Here is a 19,658-nt window from a genome sequence, read left to right as displayed (position 1 = left end):
CACAACCTCTAGCCTCTACAGATTTTGAGCTGCAGGGGTGTCGCAACTGGCTTACTGTACTGCTCAAGAGCAGACCCTGTGGCCTGGGAACTTTTTACCGACCCTGTACGTGATACTTAAGCTGTCTAATATCGGGACTTTCAATTATACCGCATATAAACTGATAGGATGGTAGCTATTGATTGTCCACCGCTTTCAGCGTGAGCCCACTGCCATCTGTTCTGTTGTCTCCCCTATCGCAGGGCATCAATCTCGACTGGAACAGGCCGGGAGACGCATGCGTCGGACACGGAAACTCGCTCCAAAGGAGCCAATCACTGATCGACTTTCTTTCATCAGTGAAGCAGTACAAGATAATGTTCACGGTGCCGCCGCTGCCCGAATTCATAGAAGCTTACAACTTGTCGATTGTGCTGCCAAAATTGCAGTACGTGGTCGTGGCGACGCACAAGCTCCGGCGGCCAGGAGTGGTCACGTGCACCGGCGAACGGGCCCTGGCAGCGGTGGCCTTCCGCAAGATCAGGGACCAGTTCGTCAAATCGAGAGACGACATCGAGACGCTCCGAAAGTTTGCCTACAGCATATCGGTGCGTCGTAGCACATGTACTCCGCGCATGTAACGCTTCTGTGTCCAAGGAATTTGTTTCTGCCGAGTAGTCTCGGGCTCATTACGTATTTTCAGCGTTCCGACTCCCAGTTTCACCGGCCGCGTTTCGGTGGTGGTGGTGGTGAAAAGCGTTTATCGAAGCGAAAAGCTTCACTACGCCAGGCAAAGCAGTGGTCGCGTAGGCCGGAGAATGACCTTGAACGACCTTCAGCCCAGCCACGTTAGCCGTGTATGACCATATGTGGCACAGTTATGGGGTCGAATCCTTGATGTCTGCCCATGACCCATAACCTTCAGTTCACCTCTGACCTTGAGTTCACCTTTGACCCTTAACATTGGGTTACCTTTGGGTTATTCTTTTTACCTTAAGAATATCCGATAGGCTGATGTGGAGCCACGTGATAACATCCGATAAGACTGTCGTAAGCCCATGTGATACCACGTCATAGCCACGTGGTCGTGCAGTTATATATATATATATATATATATATATATATATATAGAACGGCTGTCGCGAGCATGCAGGGGAGCTGCCATGGGCGAGCCTCAGATGATTATTAAACGGGCTTGCTTTTCGCAGAACTCCAGGGTTAGCCAAGTTAAGCCACTGCAAATTTTTTTACTATATTTACAGAGACGTGCTCGGGGAGAGGCCTCTAGTGGGTCTCGCCACTTACAATAGTCCGCATTCCGGGATCCCGTTGGTCCTGACTAGTCCACCTAACCAAGGCCTGTTGGGGCGGTATTTCCCGGCAGCCCAGCAGGGCCGCCTCCCAGTCCTCTCGGCTAGGGGAAGGGGCGTTGAGGGGGAGAAAAGGATTTTCCTTCAAAGGAGCAGGGTCGCGCCGGTGTTCGGCACGATAGTGCTTAGTAATATAGAAAGGAGGGGGCTGTGATCTGGGTTAAGGTCCTCCCAAGGAATGCCTAGTGCCCGGTGAGTCCTCGGACTGCCTCATGGGCGACTTCGTTGTCTGGCAGGCATTGGTGGCCGGGGGCCCATGTGATTGAGCGATAGTCGCAGTCGCGAGTACTGTGGCGAAGGATTTGGTGAGCAAGGGGAGCGTTCCAACCGAGCTCAAGGTTACGACAGGCTCCGTGGGAGACTGTGAGGATGAATTTAGAGTCGGCAGTGGCCCAGTGGTTAGCTTGCTCGGCTACTGATGATCCGGAGTTCCCGGGTTCGAACCCGACCGTGGCGGTTGCGCTTCGATAGAGGCGAAACGCTAAGGCGCCCGTGTGTTGTGCGATGTAAGTGCACGTTAAAGGTCCCAGGTAGTCGAAAATATTCCGGAGCCTTCCACTACGGCATCTCTTACTTCCTTCTTTCTTTCCCTTCTTTATCCCTTCCCTTGCTGCGCGATCCAGGTGTCAGCCGATATGTGAGACATACTACGCCATTTCATTTCCCCAACAGCCATTTTAATTTTCATTTCATGGAAGGCTGCGAGGGCGATCGCTACCTCCTCCGCATGCGTTGAGCTGGGCGCTCTGAACGTGAGGCCGTCTACCTGTTTTCTTTCGTGTGTGACTGCAGCCGTGTACCATTCCCCCAGAAGTGGTAGGGGCCTGCAATGTGCACCATTATGGTTTTCCTTGTTCATCTTAGTCGGAACTAATAATAATAATAATTTGTTTTTGGGAAAAGTAAATGGAGCAATATTTGTCTCATATCGGCGGACACCTGAACCGCGCCGTAAGGGAAAGGCTTAAGGAGAGAGAGGATAATTGGTTTTTTTTTTGGTTTTTGGGGGGGAAGGGAAATGGCGCAGTATCTGTCTCATATATTGTTGGACACCTGAACCGCGCCGTAAGGGAAGGGATAAAGGACGGAGTGAAAGAAGAAAGGAAGAGAGCGGTGCCGTAGTGGAGGGCTCCGGAATAATTTCGACCACCTGGGGATCTTTAACGTGCACTGACATCGCACAGCACACGGGCGCCTTACCGTTTTTCCTCCATAAAAACGTAGCCGCCGCGGTCGGGTTCGAACCCGGGAACTTCAAAACAGTAGTCGAACGCCTAACCACTGAGCCACCGCGGCGGGGTAGGGAGTGAAGTAATAATAATAATAATTCCGTGGTGGAGGGCTCCGGAATAATTTCGACCACCTGGGGATTATTAACGTGCACTGATATCCCACACCACACGGGCGCCTTAGCGTTTTGCCTCCATAAAAGCGTGGCCGCCGCGGTCGTGTTCGAACCCGGGAACTCCGCATCACTAGCCCAGCACCCTAACTACTGAGCCACCGCGGCGGGTTTTAGTCGGAAGGGGTGGAGGCGAAACGCAAAGGCGCCCGTGTGCTGTGCGACGTCTGTGCAGGTTAACGATACCTATGTGGTGGAAATTATTCCGGAGCCCTCCACTTCGGCACCCCATCATTCCTCTTTCACTTCCACCTTCCTGCCTTCTCTTACAGCGCGGTGCTGGTGTCCACCGAGATGTGGGACCATTACTTCGTCATTTCCTTCCCTCAAAGACAAATTGATAATAATAATAATAATAATAATAATAATATTAATTGGTTTTGGGACAAAGGAAATGGCGCAGTATCTGTCTCATATATGGTTGGACACCTGACCCGCGCCATAGGGGAAGGGATGAAGGAAGGAGTGAAAGAAGAAAGGAAGGAAGAGGTGCCGTAGTCGAGAGCTCCGGAATAATTTCGACCACCTGGGGATCTTTAACGTGCACTGACATCGCTCAGCACACGGGCGCCTTGGCGTTTTGCCTCCTTAAAAACGCAGCCGCCGCGGTGTGGTACGAACCCGGGAACTCCGGATCAGTAGCCGGGCGCCCTTAACACTAAGCCACCGCGGCGGGCGAAAAATTGAGGAAGAATTGGTTTTTGGGGAAAGGAAATGACGAAGTATCTGCCTCACACCTCGGTGGGAACCCGAACAGCGCAGTCAGGGAAGGGGTAAAGGAGAAACAGAGAAGGATAATAATAATAATTGGTTTTTTGGGGAAAGGAAATGGCGCAGTATCTGACTCATATATCTTTGGACACCTGAACCACGCCGTAAGGGAAGGGATAAAGGAGGGAGTGAAAGAAGGAAGGAAGAATAGGTGCCGTAGTGGAGGGCTTCGGCATAATTTAGACCACCTGGGGATCTAACGTGCACTGACATCGCACAGCACATGGGCGCCTTAGCGTTTTTCCTCCATAAAAACGCAGCCGCAGCGGTCGGGTTCGAACCCGGGAACTCCGGATCAGTAGTCGAGCGCCCTAACCACTGAGCCACCGCGGCGGGGAAAACAAAAAACAGAGAAGGAAGAAAGAGATTTAGTAGTGGAGGGCTCCGGCATAATTTCGACCTCCTGGAGATCATTAACGTGCATTGACATTGCACAGCACATGGGCGCCTTATCGTTTCGCAAAAAAAAACAAATGATCAATTTTCAGTTTTTCAGATTAGCTCAATCACCTTTTTGGAAGTTAGAATTTTCCATGGAAGCTTCTGTGCAGGAATCTACATGTAGCTTTCCTACACTTGTTAAAAGTGTAAAAAATGTGTACAAGAGTGTGCTAGGGCTAACACACTTAGATTTATAAACTTTAAGGTGTTCATGAACATCCTAACACCATAAAGTCTTAAAGGCGCATCGGTCTTGTCCCAGGGCTAGCATCCTTCGACTGTGTTCAACACTTTAAGGGTGTTCCTGAGCAGCCTTTGGTCTTAGGGTTCTCACGAACACCAGAAAGGTGCTGAAAACCCATGAAGGATGGGTTGGCCTGCGGGACTGGTGTAGCTTCCTGGCCTTACGGGGCTGGGGTATAGTGGCTCTTTTGTCATTTCAATCATATCATTGAAAAATAAAAAATTGGCAGCGGCTTAACTTGGCTACTGCCATGGACCCTCCGCGCTGGCTCAGTGGTCAGAGCGCTCGGCTATTGATCTGGAGTTCCCGGGTTCGAACCCGACCGCAGCGGCTGCTATTCGATGGAGGCGAAACGCAAAGGCGCCGGTGTGCTGTGCGATGTCAATGCACGGTAAATATCCCCATGTGGTCGAAATTATTCCGGAGTCCGCTACGGCACCTATTTCTTCCCTTCTCTAAGCCCGCTTTTATCCTTTCTCTTGCGGTGCGGTTCAGGTGTCCGCCTATATGTAAGACAGATACTGCGCCGTGTCCTTTCTCGAAAAACCAATTTTTCAACAAAGCTCACCCGCCGCGGTAGCTCAGTGGTTAGTGTGGTCGGCTACTGATCCGGAGTACCCGGATTCGAACCCGACCGCAGCGGCCGCGTTTCGATGGTCGCGAAACGCAACGGCGCCCGTGTTCTATGCGATGTCGGTGCACGTTAAAGATGCTAAGGTGGTCGAAATAATTCCGGAGCCCTCCACTACGGCACCTTTCTTCCCCTCACTCAGTCCCTCCTTTATTCCTTCTCGTGTGGTGAGGTTCAGATGTCGGCCGATATGTGACAGATACAGAGCCATTTCCTTTCCCCAACTAATTTCATTTTTCCATCGACGAGCCTCGTACGTTTAGCAATCGTCCTCCCTTTTTGCTGAGTTCCAGGCTTAAAATTTGAAAATTTTAGAATTGAAGGAAATGACGCAGTAACTGTCTCACATACCTTGGTGGACACCCGAACCGCGCCGTAAGGGAAGAAATAAAGGAAGGACTGAGAGAAGGGAAGGAATAGGTGCCGTAGTGCAGGGCTCTGGAATAATTTCGACCACCTGGGGATCTTTAACGTGCACCGACATCGCAGCACACGGCCGCCTTTTGCGTTTCGCCTCCATCGAAACGCGGCGGCCTCGGTCGGCTTCGAACCCGGGTACTCCAGCTCAGTAGACGAGCGCCTTAACCAAGCTGGTTCACTAATTTTCAATAATAATAATAATAATTGGTTTTGGGGAAAGGAAATGACGCAGTATCTGTCTCATATCTCGTTGGACACATGAACCGTGCCGTAAGTTAAGAGATAAAGGAGGGAGCGGAAGTAGAAAGGAAGAAAGAGGCGCCGCAGTGGAGGGCTCCGGAATAATTTCGACCACCTGGGGATCTTTAACGTGCACTGACATCGCACAGCACCCGGGCGCCTTGGCGTTTTGGCTCCATAAAAACGCAGCACTTATTTTCAATAATCAACTTTTTGACTCTTATATTTAGGCGCTTCATTGCAGTTAGATTTGTAGCTGGCTGTCAGTAATAGCCATATCAGTTAGTACGCTCAAATAGGCCTCGAAATACAGCAGATATATTAGCTGTCCAGTACAATCCTACACCGAAGGCTAGACTGGCACTATAGGTGGTTACTAGAATGCTTTATATAAGTATTAGGTATTGCTATATTAGTATCATTCAGAGGGTGATAAGCAGCAAAGGTTGCAGTGCATGTCAAATCTATAATCTCTAGCATTGAGATCGCTGATTAGTCGAAAAAAGAACACTTAAGGTGCCGCTGTTCCATGCTCGCGAGATTACACTTGCTGAGAATTGTTCCCTTTCCAGGTGGGCGCAGACATCTACCATCTGGCGCACGAGACGGAAGTTAGATACCTAGCGCCAATTTTGCGCATCTCCTCAGTATTCAACGGGAGAGAAATTATGTGGGGGAAGACAAGCTACAAGGACGTGTGTGAGCTGTTGACCGAGGATCAAGACGCCGATGGAGAGTGTCGGGTCGTGAAGGGCCGGAGCACTTTCAGCCGAATAGACGGCATTCTTGAGGAGGTGGGTGATGCTCAGAGTGAATGCCTTCAGCCCTGGCTGCTATGAAAGATTCCATCACGTCATAGCCCATGTCCGCAGGCCAGCTGCGGCATGTAATTCGCTCGTTTTCATTTGTTTTATATACTCGTTAGACGTTCTTGAATATCTGTAGCCAGACTTGAGCCTTTCTTACAGCTGTCCTGTTTATCCTCCGGTCTTGGTTCTTTCCTTTTTTCCTGGCTGCTTTGATTAACCTTGTGTTATGGACTACCGTGCATTACGCCATAGAGAGTTATATTTGGGGTGTACAGCTGGCGTGGGCAGAACTTGCTTCCAAGTTCTTGTCCCGTCCCCTTCTTGGGCTCAATGGGGGCGCCCTGGCCGAACGGTATGTATATTTTATGGCTCTTCCTTTGCCTAAATATGTTCGCCCTTCGAATTAAATAAGGCGAACCGAAGTCAGATCTGAATTTTTCCGGTGATGAAAGACATTCCTAAATTACCATTATTTCGGGTCAGCAGCCGAGCGCCATAACCACTGAGCCACCACGGCAGCTTAAATAATGAAAATATAAAATTAATATGTAAATGAGCATTAAATAGATAATAAAATAAGCTCGAAGTCTTGCACCCCACCCAACTCAAAAAAAGTTCCGTAGTCCCTACTAATCGTGACAAAAAACACCCGCGAAGCTCTTCGGTTCTTCACTACCAAGAACTTCTTACAAGCGCCTTAAGTTGTAATTTTGTTTGAGGGTTAACAACGAGCATGAAAGTAGCCTTTTGAGAAAAAACACGTAGGCAAGTTCCTTGTAGCCTGGGTGTTACGCTGCTCAGTGCTACACGATGTTTAGGCTTACCGCACGGCTTGCATTTCAGCAAAGTCAGATATTCAGGAACTCGCAGCTTAACTACGCTCGCAACTACACGTTGCCGAAATATGTGTCATGAATGGACGGATACACTTTTTCGCTGCATGTTTCTGTCCAGCGCACGCTGTCTTTGATGGACTGCTGTGTGGTTGCAGGTGGCGGCTCTGGCGGGACCTCAAGAGCTGAAGCGTCGCATGCTGAGGTCGTACGGTGAAGGCTTTGGCGAGGCACCCGTGGCGGTGTTCGACGTATTCCTGGACGATGACCCCCGCAGGCAATGCAAGGACACCGACATGGAGGCACCACTGCTCCAGACCATCGCTGAGACAGGGCCTGGTCGATAATTGTGCCCCCTCTATTCCAGGTCTCCCCGGTGATGCGACCTGGAATGGACATGTCCCAGCGGGCAGTTGACATTGCTTTTTTTTAAGCTGTCCCGTTGGCAGTAGCGTACTGTGAAGTTTGACCTCGGATGTTGAGTCTGAGTATTGTTTGGGAGCGTTGGGCCGGGGCTACAATTAAGCTACGGAGGCCATCTCTGTAGTAGCTACTCGCTCTAAAAAGCAACGCCGGACGCACGCTTATGCACCTAGCAATCGAGAATACGTATACAGGTAAATTTTAGGTCATATACCCGCGAATTCAATGTAATTTAACGTAACACGTATAGATTGCTCTTCGCACCCAAGGCCTAACATGTGTCTGCAGATTCAGACGTTTGACGTCAACAGCCAGTGCATTCGCACCTTTGGGTTGTGCTGGGAAACTACACATCCTTTAGCTAATAAAGGAGCAGTTCGTTCAATGCGACACACATTACCATCGTCATCTTGCCCCATAAGAATCAATGCACGCGTCCCCAGCGACCAGCGGCTTGTTGCTGTCTAGGAGCTTGGGGTGTGCAATGGTGGTTGCTATGGGTCACAGCTGGCCGAGGCGGCGTGGGGCTCTTCAAAGAATGATAGCACCTTGCGCGGGGGCGCGGACATCTAGGCACCCAGTGCATATTGCCTATTGATGCTGAATTTTTTTAAGATTTCACGTGATAGCGTGTACAGCTTGTTTGGTCGAAAAACCGTCGGCGTAGTATGCACTGCGTGTCGGAAGTAATCGGGGGCTGTGTAAAACATTGTATGGTAATTTGTGATTCTAGTGATGATAAATTGATGTGTGACAGGCGATGACGAGTGAATGAAATTGTCATTAGTTGAATAAATAAATGAATGAAAAAATCGGAAAAAGGGGGTTCAAAGGTCGCAAAATGCTAAGAATGAAAAGCCAGTGCTTGATGATGCGAATTAAAATTTAGTGCGTAAGTGATCGATTGAAGCAATCGAAAAATTAAAAATGCGTTCAAAGGTGTCAAACTGCTCAGAATAGAAAGCCAATGTTTTCTGATGCTAACTATTGGTGTATATCGTCGTCCTAAAAAAATTCAGGGGGGGACTTCGTTGACCTAAAGTGCGGTGAGGCCAAAAACTTTAGTGCGGTGTTGCTGCTTGTGCCACTGATGTGTGGTTAAGATGTTAATTGTTTGTGAATCTTGAATGCTGGAGACACTGGAGGGCTTCTGGGAGGCATCCGTCTGATTCGACGCCTTTCTGCAAACACTCTCCAGCATCCTAGACAAGGAGAACTACATATGCTTCGGCAGGAAGGAGCGTAGTCGTTAGCACGCTCGGCTGCGGAACAGAGGGATAGTGGTTCGAATCACGCGGTGCATAAGGATTTTTTTTCTTATCGTAGCGAACGGACGGGCGTGAGCACGAGCCATTAAAGGCCTTCGCCTTAAAATAATCTTGTAAAAAATGCTGATGGTCTAGCTCCTGTTAAACCTAGTGCGTACGCGATATCTGACACGAAGCTGACGTAGCTTCGCTCGCGGCATGTCGATGTCTTTTCTTCGCTTCTTGACGGCGTCGTTTTGGCGAGCCGTTCCTATCGTTGTCTCGGCTTGGCATTCCTGGCTTCTTGGGCTCGTTGTCGACTCGCCCTATACCACGCCACAGCTTCGGGATCCGTCGACGCGGCTTCCCGCAGTCGCCGTCGATGAAGGTTGCAGTATACACGCTAACTTTCCGCTTCTTCACTCATGTCTCATCTCAAGAACGAGCGCTTCGCACCCTCTGTTTGTAAAGTGGCCGAGCACTGCCGCGCATCTGTTGCCCAACTGCGCATGCGCAGCGTACCTCTAGCTACTGCGCATGCGTGACGCGCACAGCGAGGCTGCGGAAGCCAGTACCGTCACGTGCGGCGCGCCTCCTGCTAGGCGCATGCGCATTAACGGCTCCGGCTCGGCCCAGTGACCTTGGCTTTACATGACGTAGTGAAGCTATCGCTTCAAAGAAAAACAAATCTAGAGAGTCGCAGCAGCATCAGATGACGCACCGAGCGGCGTAGGCTGTCGCGTCAACTCATAAGCACAGCATAAGTGTCCTCCAGCCTTTTTTTCAATTTCTTGAAAAAAAATGAAGGTAGGCAAAGAACCAACACGGCGCTTTTTGAAGCATTTTTTTTTCTGTCAGTATGGTTGACAGCAATATTCCCTTCCATGAATAACCTTTGACCCAAATAACCGAAATAGTCGAGAGAAGATGGTAAAGAATTTAATGTAAATGAATTCAAGATAGTGAGTTTGTCCGGGTGCGTATCTAGATACGCGAAGGGGAGCTTTCGACCCTTTAGGAGAGTTGCTTCCTCTGAGGAAAAAAGAGGTGCCGTAGTGGAGGGCTCCGGAATAATTTCGACCGCCTGGGGATCTTTAACGTGCACTGGCATCGCACAGCACACGGGCGCCTTTTGCGTTTCGCCTCCGAAACGCAGTCGCCGCGGTCGGGTTCGAACCCGGGAACTCCGGATCAGTAGCTGAGCGCTCTAACCACTGAGCCGCCGCGGCGGGTAATTCAAAGTACTCCCTTCTAGCCATTGGTGTTGGCCAATTCTCGTGGCCCGGCTGGCGTGACAATGCGGGGAGAGGACTATCCCCTTTCATCGGCCGCTCTTAACAAAAACGTAGCGTAAAGACGGGACAAAGAAAGACGAGCACAGGACGGTGCTACACCGTCCTCCACCACCTTACTTGCAGTAACGGTATCTTTTCTGTATGTACGACACAGAACAAGTCACTATTGCAGTTGACAATAGGTATCACTAATGAAAGGTTATAACTACTCCTTGAGAAGTTAACGATAACATACCTATTTTTCATTCTGCGTATTCCTCGGCAAACCTCCGGAATAGTTTTTGTGCGACGTTAATAAAAAAATTAGCGGTGGTTTAGCTCTGGTTAAACCTGGAGTAACGCGATAGCTACAGCTCGCCGAGTGCCAGCCGCCGGCAGCAGCAGCTGCTCCGCACCACGTGGCTGATGACCAGCCACGTGAAGAACCACGTGATCAGCCACTGCGCCGCACCGCCGGCAGGTGCTCCGTACCACGTGACAGTGTGGCGGCGCTGCCACGCTGAAGGCTCGAAATGCTATCGTAATATAACTATCGCTACAAAATTCTTGCCCTAGAGAAGAATGTAAAACGCAGAAGTGTAGAGGTCCGTATCAGAAAAAGATGAACAGTTTCAGTGCGTGTGATAATAATAATTTGTTTCTGGGGAAATTAAATGGCGCAGTATCTGTCTCATATCGGCGGACACCTGAACCGCGCCGTAAGGGAAGGAATAAAGGAGGGAGTGAAACAAGAAAGGAAGAAAGGTGCCGTGGTGGAGGGCTCCGGAATAATTTCGACCACTATGGGGATCTTTAACGTGCACTGACATCGCACAGCACACGGGCGCCTTAGCGTTTCGCCTCCGTCAACACGCGGCCTCCGCGGTCGGGTTCGAACCCGATCGCGACAGCAGCGTTCGCTTTCGTTTTCCGCTCGTTTGGCCTGTGAAACTACACAACGGGAGCTCGATATTGTCGAGCACACCAAACACAGTGTCAGAATACTTGAGCCATCGGGCAATGCTGCGGGAACGGGCAGTGAACTGCACATGGAACCAGTGCCGGTAAAGTATAGCTCACACCCGGTGACCCACATGCAGCGAAGAGATTAGAAAAAACGAAGGAGGACTCCCATGCTGCGCCCATGAGTTGACGCTATAGTTTACGCTGTTTGGTGCGCCATCTGATGCTGATGCAACTCTTCAGAACTTGTTTTTTCAAGATTCCTTTATTAGGACGACGATATACACCGATACTTCGCATCACATTGGCTTTCCATTATGAACAGTTTGGCACCTTTGAACGCATTTTTCATTTTTTACTATTGTTTCCATTAATTAATTGATTAGTTAAAGTCTGTAAATTTTCTTATTTAGCATCATCAAGCATTGCCTTTTCATTTTTAGCATTCCGACAGCTTTGAACCCGCCTTTTTCAATTATTTTATTTCTTTAATTAATCGATTGGTTACAATATCATTAATTCGCCATCAACTATCACCCACTAGACAATCATCAATCGCTAGAACCACAAATTACCGTGATACGATTTTTGTTACGCAGCCCCCCGATTATTTCCGACACCCGGTGTTGACTACTATACCACGCCAACAGCTTTTCGGCCGAAGGCGCTGTATACGCTACCGCGTGAGAGGGAAACTGATTACCTTGGGAAGTCTGTCGCGACACAGCGTAGAACCACCTGACGGGTGCATCCTGCAGCGTGGCATCGTTCAACGGGCTGCGAACCTTATTTGCGGCGACTAAGGGAGGGCCAGGATTAAGCCACGCGCCGAGGCTAATTGTACAGATGTACGCTGTGCTCCATGCGAATATCTGGACACTGTGCGCTGTCGTGTACGAATTTCCTTTCTCGTGCCGGTGCCTTTGTGTCGGTCACGCAAGGCTCTCTGTTAACATTGGTTTGAGGGAATATATTTAGAATCGGCCTTCCATCGCGTCGTCCCTAGGTTGTACGTCCCGCTCTCCGATAAAACCAAGGTTTTATACCGGAATTAAAGCTGTCGTACATAGGAATTGTTCGGGTGGTATGTCATAAATAAAAATAATGCGAGTCGATTTGGGTAATTGGGCCAAATGCGGATACGTGGGCTAGCATGACGTCAATTGTAGGTTGCAGCTACCACCTACTAGGTGGTGACAGGTTACCACCTAATTACTACCCCAACATCTTCCGTTTAGCTAGTGTATACAAGCATCATTCGAATCAAGTTCTCCTCCTAACCGCTGCTGCTCATTCCGCTTAGCTCTCTGCGCTTAGGGGCGGTGCCGCCTGATTAGCACTTCAGGTTCTCGCCTGGTTGCCACCGGCTACACCTTGACACGTAAGCCACCCGGCGGGCAGGTGACCAGTGGCACAGTGGCGCAGGGCAGGTGCTATGGCAGGTGTTTTCATGTGACTTGGGTTGCTTGCGTTTGGTTGCGACCCAGGTTGCTCTTTCCAAGCAGAATCCCACGATTAAATGTGCTCCTTGTTCCCGACACGGTGAGCAGGTTACACAAGGCCTCGTGGGCACGTGATCAGAATGCCACAAAAATCGGCTCCAGACAGACAAACACACAACGTCTAAATGTTGGGAATGGCCACTATAAGAGCTAGCGCACAAAAAAAACGAAAGTATGCGTTAGCGATCCCTCGGTATCACTTTCTGATCGTTGTGACGTCAGCCTGTTCATAAGAATGAGCACGCTTCTTTCGCTCTGACATTAGCGTTATCACAGAAGTCGTGTGACCAGCGCTTCTGTATATATTAAGCATTTCATTTCATTTGTTCTTACCTTTCTGCGTACAGAAAGCTAAAGGATCAGGGACAAAAGGTACTGTGTACCTGACTAGGTCCCTGTACCCTTTCTTTGTTCGGAAACTGCATTTTTTCAGATAAAAAAAAATACAGACATCGAACCTAGAGAATTGCATTGCAGCAACTACAAATACAGCACTAAAAGAACATTACACAAAGAAATAATAAAGGAGCATTACAACAAACACTTAATACTTCAAGGAAAACAGTACTAGAACTAATCAACAAAGCACACATAATTCCCACCATGTAAAACAACCAACAGGTCTTTCACAAAAATTATCAAGTATTAAACGAAAAGGCAGTTCTTTACCACCGTCCAACGATGCCTGTCGGAAATGTTGTCAGAAGTGGGAGGCTCGCTCCCGAGATAGAACGTCAGAGGCATATGCAGACCGGCGGGGCGGAGCAGCAGCTTCCAAGCGGTGCAAGTCTTAACGGAAGTACCGGCAGCAGCAAGCATCAAATCACCATGGGGGGGATAAAGCCTCCGCAGCCATTTGATTTCTACAATGCCGAAGACTGGCCCACTTGGATTGAGGAATTCTAGGACTACAGCTTCGCATCCGGCCTCCGCGAGGAAACCGAAGAAATTCAAGTAAGGAACCTTCTTTACACGATAGGCCGGAAGGCAAGAGAAGTTCTTCGGTCGCCTAGCTGTCAGAGACGAAAACCTGAAGTCCTTCATGATCATAAACCCTCAGTTTGAAGCCTATTTCGTGCACACAAAGAATACCGTTCATGAGAGCTCCAGTTTTAGTCAATATCTTTAACAGCCAGGGGAAACTGTACCCGAGTTTGCAACCGAGCTCCACAAGTTAGCAGAACGATGCAAATTGAGTATCATGAAGAATCGTTTAATTAGGGTTCGCTTTGTAGTTAACCTTCTGGACGAAGCACTGTCGGAAGAGCTTCAAATGGATCCCAAGCTAACACTGGCCACCGCACTAGCGAAAGGCAGAACAAGCGAAACAGTAAAGCGGCAGCAAGCAGACTTTATAGGGCGTGAAGGTACGAGTGCCAAAGCATACGTGCCAGCAGTGATGAAGAAGAGGAAGAAAACAGAAAAGAGAAGGAAATGTTACAGCTGCGTGTCGCCCGAAGCACGCTTCTCCAAAAAGTTGCAATTATTGAGCAGGTTAAACGCACCCGGGAACTAGTTGTCCAGCGAAACAGCAAAAAATGCTTTTACTGCCAGAAGTTTGGGCATTTCGAAAAGGCTTGTCGCATTAAGAGCCGAGAAAGAAAACTCGACGGGGTAAGGAACCTGATAACGGTGGCCAATTCTTCGGCACAGCGACACGGCAACAAAACAGGGCGTCTGCGCTATTCGTGACGATACAGATAAATGACCATGAAGTGAAAATGAAAGTTGATACTGGAGCAGAAGTCATGGTCGTGGGGGAAACTTTCCCAGGAATACTGCATTATCTTGACAAAGCAGAAAACCTGAGAGGACCATGTGATGCAAGCATTGGCACGCGCGGAAAGTTTCAGGCCGAAATCGGATGGCAAGACAGTCGCTGCGAGCAGTCAGTGTACGTCGGGAAAAACCTGCGCATGCCTCTACTAGGGCTGCCCGCAATTAAGACCCTTGTAATTGTCGGCTACTGATCAGGAGTATCCGGGTTCGAACCCGTGGTCCGACCACAGTGGTGGTGGTGAAAAAATTTATAAAGTAGAGCAAGCCTTAATTGTTACATCCTAGTTATGGGATTTCTCTTGGATGCGTGTCGTGGCCGGAAGGTGATGCTTCTCAACGACTTCCAAAGCCCAGTCCACTAGCTGCCGTTGTGCAGCCGGGTCAGAACTGGACACCGCAGCCTTCCATCGCTCGAGGTCTGTGAGTTGCCAATCGGCTGGTGGAAGGAGCTCAGAGCAAGAATAAAGAATGTGTACAAAATCCGCTTACAGAGCGCCGCAGAGGGTGCGTACTGGCGTGAACATTCCCGGGTGAACCAGGGCTAAGTGGGCAGGGGTGACGAAGGTGCGGGATTGTAGCTGTCGCCACGTCACCTGCTGCAATTTAGTGAGAGACTTGTGCGGAGGGGGATACGTTAGCCGGTGCTCACGGTAGTGTAGAGTGATCTCGTGATACGCGACTATTCGATCTCGAGCGTCTCCCGAGGCGTCGGCGGCTCCTGCTCGGCTGACGAAACCTCGAGCTAAAGAATGAGCCGCCTCGTTACCTGGGTGGCCGGCGTGGGCCGGGACCCAAAGAAGCTGAATAGGTTGGGTAGGGGCGGGAGACCGGCTTAGAAGCCGGAAAGCGGGTTCGGAGATGCGGCCTTTCGCAAAGTTACGGACCGCGGTCTTTGAGTCGCTGATAATGTGGGTCGCCGATGTAGTAGCGATAGCTAAGGCTACGGCTGCCTCCTCCGGTTCCGCAGGAGTGGAGGCAATGACAGTGCCTGCCGTAATAGGGGTGTACGAATTGGACACTACCGCCAGGGCAAAGGCGGAAGAGGAGGTGTAAGAGGCTGCGTCGACGTAGACGCTCTGCGGTTGTGCGCCATAGTGTTTGTGTAGGGCTGCAGCCCGAGCAGCACGACGAGCCGCGTGATGCTCGGGATGCATGTTCTTGGGGACGGGGTGAATGGTGATGAGGTCCCGTGTGCGGTGTGGGAGGGAGAAGGTGTGGCCGCGTTTCGATGGAGGCAAAACGCAAAGGCGCCCGTGTGCTGTGCAATGTCAGTACACGTTAAAGGTCCCCTGGTGGTGGAAATTATTCCGGAGACCTCCACTACGAGAGAGGGAAACAAAAATTATTGTGGAAAGGGATTCCGGCCTCCCAGGATTCAGGGTCCCCGCACAACTCCAGCACACAAACGTTCATGCCTAAAAGGTCCATGACGCTGGCAGCGTGGCTGGCAACGACCTTTTTTCTTGCCGTGTCCATGGAGCGTAGTGAGGTCTTCCAGTACACCCATGTTTGGAGTGGCACCGGCCCGCCGCGCGGAGGCACTTCTTTCTTCCTTGACAGATATTTCGCCATTTCCATTTCCCAACAATCAGTTTACATATATGAATTGCACTCGGCACCAAGCATGCGAATGTTCGCACTGTCCGTGATGCGTAGATGACAGCTGAAAGGCGCACTATTACAAGGTACTTCCTCTTAGCCAACTTTAGGGCAGCGCCAGATGCCCTGCAGTACTAATCGAAATTCCGAATCGGCGAAAGCTGTCAGCTTAACAGCCTTACTAATAACAGCAGTACCAGGAAGACTGCTCAAGGAACCGCTTACCGCTCCCTCCACTACCGATTGCCTGTCTCGCCAGCACACAAAGTGCTTTAAGTGCGGCAGTGTATACTAGTTATATGTATAGGCATGTAAAAAAAGAAACGCATCTTTTGTCACAGGTAACGTTCTCAATGTAACGCATAAAACTGTTATGGTGTATTCGGCTGACGGCACTCGTGGAGTTTTCCGCGCACTCGTGCGGTGCCCTACGTACTTTTTTTGCAATGTGTGATCTTGACTGTTTTATGGCCGAAAGCTTCGTTGTGCGTTGCCTAAACCCCTGGATCCAGATGCCGTTTGGCGTTGTTGCGTTCGAGTACTGCGCGCGCTATATCCTCCTCGAACGCTGCATGCCCTTGGCTGGTTGTGCCGTTCCGTTCGGAGTTGAACGCGATGGCTTTAAGGAGCTCGCTTCGGAGAAAATTCGGCGTTGTGGGTCGTTGGCGTTGTTACACGAAATACGAGAATGTACAAATAAAAATTTCTGAGACCACTTAATTCTGCTTACGCGCAGATAATGCGAACGCAAAGAACAAAACTTGGGTTTTTTTCCACGACTCCAGTAGGCGTTGTATGTGTAAAAACATTTTACTGTTATTTTTGTTTTCTATTTGTCATTTCAATTTGTTTATTTTTTATTTATTTCTATTACCCATGTTTGTCATTTTCCTTTTATTTCTTATTTTTTCATTTATTTTAAAGGTTTTTATTGCTTTTTATTCGGTTTTAGTATGCTTACGTGTTTAGTTTGATTGACAGATATAGTGTGACAAGTTTCTGCTTACATCCCCGCTGGCGAGTCATGAGCCTATACAGGCTTTCGCCATAAAAATCGCTTAGACAGTGGGAATGGAGCCAAGGGCTCAGATTGCGAGGTGAGTACGGGCAAACGCGCTAAGAAGGCTCGTTGATTCGAACTGAATAGAATTTGTACTTAGTGAATACGTTGTGGTCTCTGATTTCGTGAAGTGTCTACGTGTACTGATGCGCTCATGAATAATTATGTGTGTGCAAATTTTTAAACGGGACCCCATAAAAATCGCGTTCTGCTTTATAATGCATTTCAATTTACTCACGTAAGCTGTTTGAACGCAGCGCCATCTATGTTAAAGAGATGAAGTAAATGCAAATAGCTTGCACTGAGGCATGATAGCTGGCATAATGGCCGTGTTGGGATTAAAGGTCCTTGATCAAATTATCAAGGGGCTTTAGTTGGGTTATGAGTTTGGGTTGATGGAGTTAGGCGTTCCAAAGCGATTCAGGCTATGAGAGACGCCGTAGTAGAGGGCTTCGGTAATTTCGCCGATCTGGAGTTAATAACGTGGACTGACATCGTATAGTGGTTGTGGAGTTCAATTTAAGGAACCAGCAAACGAAATCATTGCAGACGTCAACTGGTCCAAACGCTGAGCCCGGTGATAACATGACGGTTCTGCCCCTGCGCGTGGCAGAGTGGGTGCAACACATCGCGACCTCTTCGGTCTTTGCAGACAGGCAGGCAGCGGTAGCCGGACCAGCGTGCGTCATGTTTTTTGCGTGGGCCAACCATTGCAATGTCGTGGTGCGCGCACCGCCCGAGCCCCTGTCATGTAGCTGTTGTCCGTGTGCCCTTGTGTTGAACGAATGCGACGCAAGAGAGGACGCAGACCTCCAATACATCCTTTGTCTTTCACTGCATACTTCCGCCTTTCCCTGACGGCGTGGCTGAGGTGTCCACTAATATGTGAGGTAGTTACTGCGCCTTTCCTTTCCCCTAAAATCGCAACAGAGACGCGCAATGCCCAATTAAGGGCAGCGTCTCCGCAGCCCATTCGGACATCTTTCGGCGGCGGACGGGCTTTATTCAGAGGCCTGCTAGAGACTCAGGGCCGTTTGTTTCATGAGCAAGGCGTTGCGCTGGCCGGGCGAAGGCGTTCCGTGGACTCCCTGGCAGATCTGCAACACAATGTCGAGTTCCTTTCTTAAAGGAGAAGCTTAAGCGTGCTCCAATGTATTTGTGCTGCCTTGTTAAATTTGTTTGGCCAATGCTTTTATTTTCTATGCTACGTTAACTTTATTCGTCTACCTCGTTAAAACAGACGAGGTCGATCCTCTGTCGCTGGCGTTCTTTCACTCGAAGACGGCTCTCCTGCCGAGTTACCCGTTACTCCGTTACGCGGTCACGTGGTCACCGAATGCGTGCACCCCGAGCTTTGCTGTTCGGGCAGTTTTTCGTCAGACGCTGCCACGCGCTTGAAACGCCTCTCGGACGCTGTACGTAGCTGCGAGCAGCGTGCAGCGCTCGTGGATCCCGGGCGTGTTTCATGCGAGACGAAAAGGAGTATCTGCGCAGCAACGCCGTCGCGTACTTGAGCTATCGGTGCGCTGTTCAGAGCCACATCTCATGGTGGAAACGAGGAGGAGCCGTCGAACTAGACACGTGTAAATGCGCAGTCCATCCCGTCGTAATTAATTCGCAGGAAGGATATCCGCCGAAACGATTAGCCTCGCAGTGCATTTCAGTGATTGCCTGGATGCTTATATGTTTTGGCTGGTGGAACAAAAATCTCAGTATAGAGCGAGGGCCGACTGTCAGACCATTGATGCGCAGCGTTCCTGTAGTACCAAGCTGTAGTGGACCTTAGTGTGTGACGTGGCAGTTGAGGTATGCTCGTTAGGGAAGGAATTAAACGCCGCAGCCAACGCCTTGGATGCGTTGTACCTCTACGCAAACTATCCTGAATGCAACGTGCAGGTAGTGCCTAAATAATATTCTTTTGAATTAAAATCAGCTGAGGCGCACACGGAAGGCCATATTTCGGTGGGCCTTATAGCGAACCGGTTGGACGCCCAGGTAGCGCTCTTGAGCCGTTAATGTCACCATTTGAAGCATGATGTCACGTGAGTAAGCTTCGTTGCTGTTGTCTCTCTGCTGCTGTGTCCTGTCTCACTTCAGCGAACGGAATATCATGCCTTTTGAGGTAAAGCTGTTTTGGTTTGGTTTTATTTATGGGGTTTAATGTCCCAAAGCGACTCCGGCTATGAGGGGCGCCGTAATGGAGGGCTCCGTAAATTTAAACCACTTGGTGTTCTTTAACGTATAATGACATCGCCCAGTACATGGGCCTCTAGAATTTCGCCTGCATGAAAATTCGACCACCGCGGCCGGGATCGAACCCGCGTCATTCGCGTCATTAGCCGAGCGCCATAACCACAGTTCCGCCGCGGCGGCTGATGTGCAGATTGTGTTATCCCTTGAAGGTAAAAAAACACGTGTTCTGAACATCAGCGCTCGTGTACAGGTGCCATGCAGTTGCCTCCCCATATTTGCTCCTTTTGTCCTGCGTGCATTTTGAAAGTGACGATCGTGTCTTTGTTCGTCGCCGCAGGGCTTCTGCTGCGCACCATTCCCACTTTCGAGTCAACGAGGCGAGCACATAGACCTAAGCCGTCTCGCCCTTGGCGGGTCTTGTCCTCAACACCACCGCAACGAGCGGGCATCGCTGTAGATCAGCGGTTCGTTGTAGAGC

The 19,658-nt window shown here is 49.7% G+C and overlaps 1 protein-coding gene across 1 annotated transcript; it reads left to right on the top strand.

The window, feature by feature from the left end:
• Positions 1-245: 245 nt before the first annotated feature.
• Positions 246-8,317, top strand: LOC144110261 (uncharacterized). Its single transcript, XM_077643104.1, has 3 exons — positions 246-587; positions 6,071-6,292; positions 7,299-8,317. Exons 1-3 carry the CDS (start codon positions 357-359, stop codon positions 7,485-7,487), a joined length of 642 nt encoding a protein of 213 aa, XP_077499230.1. The 5' UTR covers positions 246-356; the 3' UTR covers positions 7,488-8,317.
• Positions 8,318-19,658: the final 11,341 nt, after the last annotated feature.

The sequence above is a fragment of the Amblyomma americanum genome, chromosome 11 (assembly GCF_052857255.1).
Source record: "Amblyomma americanum isolate KBUSLIRL-KWMA chromosome 11, ASM5285725v1, whole genome shotgun sequence".
Taxonomy (NCBI): Eukaryota; Metazoa; Arthropoda; class Arachnida; order Ixodida; family Ixodidae; genus Amblyomma; species Amblyomma americanum.
The sequence above is the reverse complement of the archived record's forward strand: the minus strand, read 5'-3'. Positions and strand labels throughout refer to the sequence as shown.

What these genes read in the sequence shown, in the direction of transcription:
- LOC144110261 (XM_077643104.1), top strand. Translation starts at nt 357, where the DNA reads ATGTTCACGGTGCCGCCGCTGCCCGAATTCATAGAAGCTTACAACTTG. An exon ending in AGTTTGCCTACAGCATATCG is followed by an intron (nt 588 to 6,070) that starts GTGCGTCGTAGC and finishes TTCCCTTTCCAG; the next exon opens with GTGGGCGCAGACATCTACCA. An exon ending in TAGACGGCATTCTTGAGGAG is followed by an intron (nt 6,293 to 7,298) that starts GTGGGTGATGCT and finishes GTGTGGTTGCAG; the next exon opens with GTGGCGGCTCTGGCGGGACC.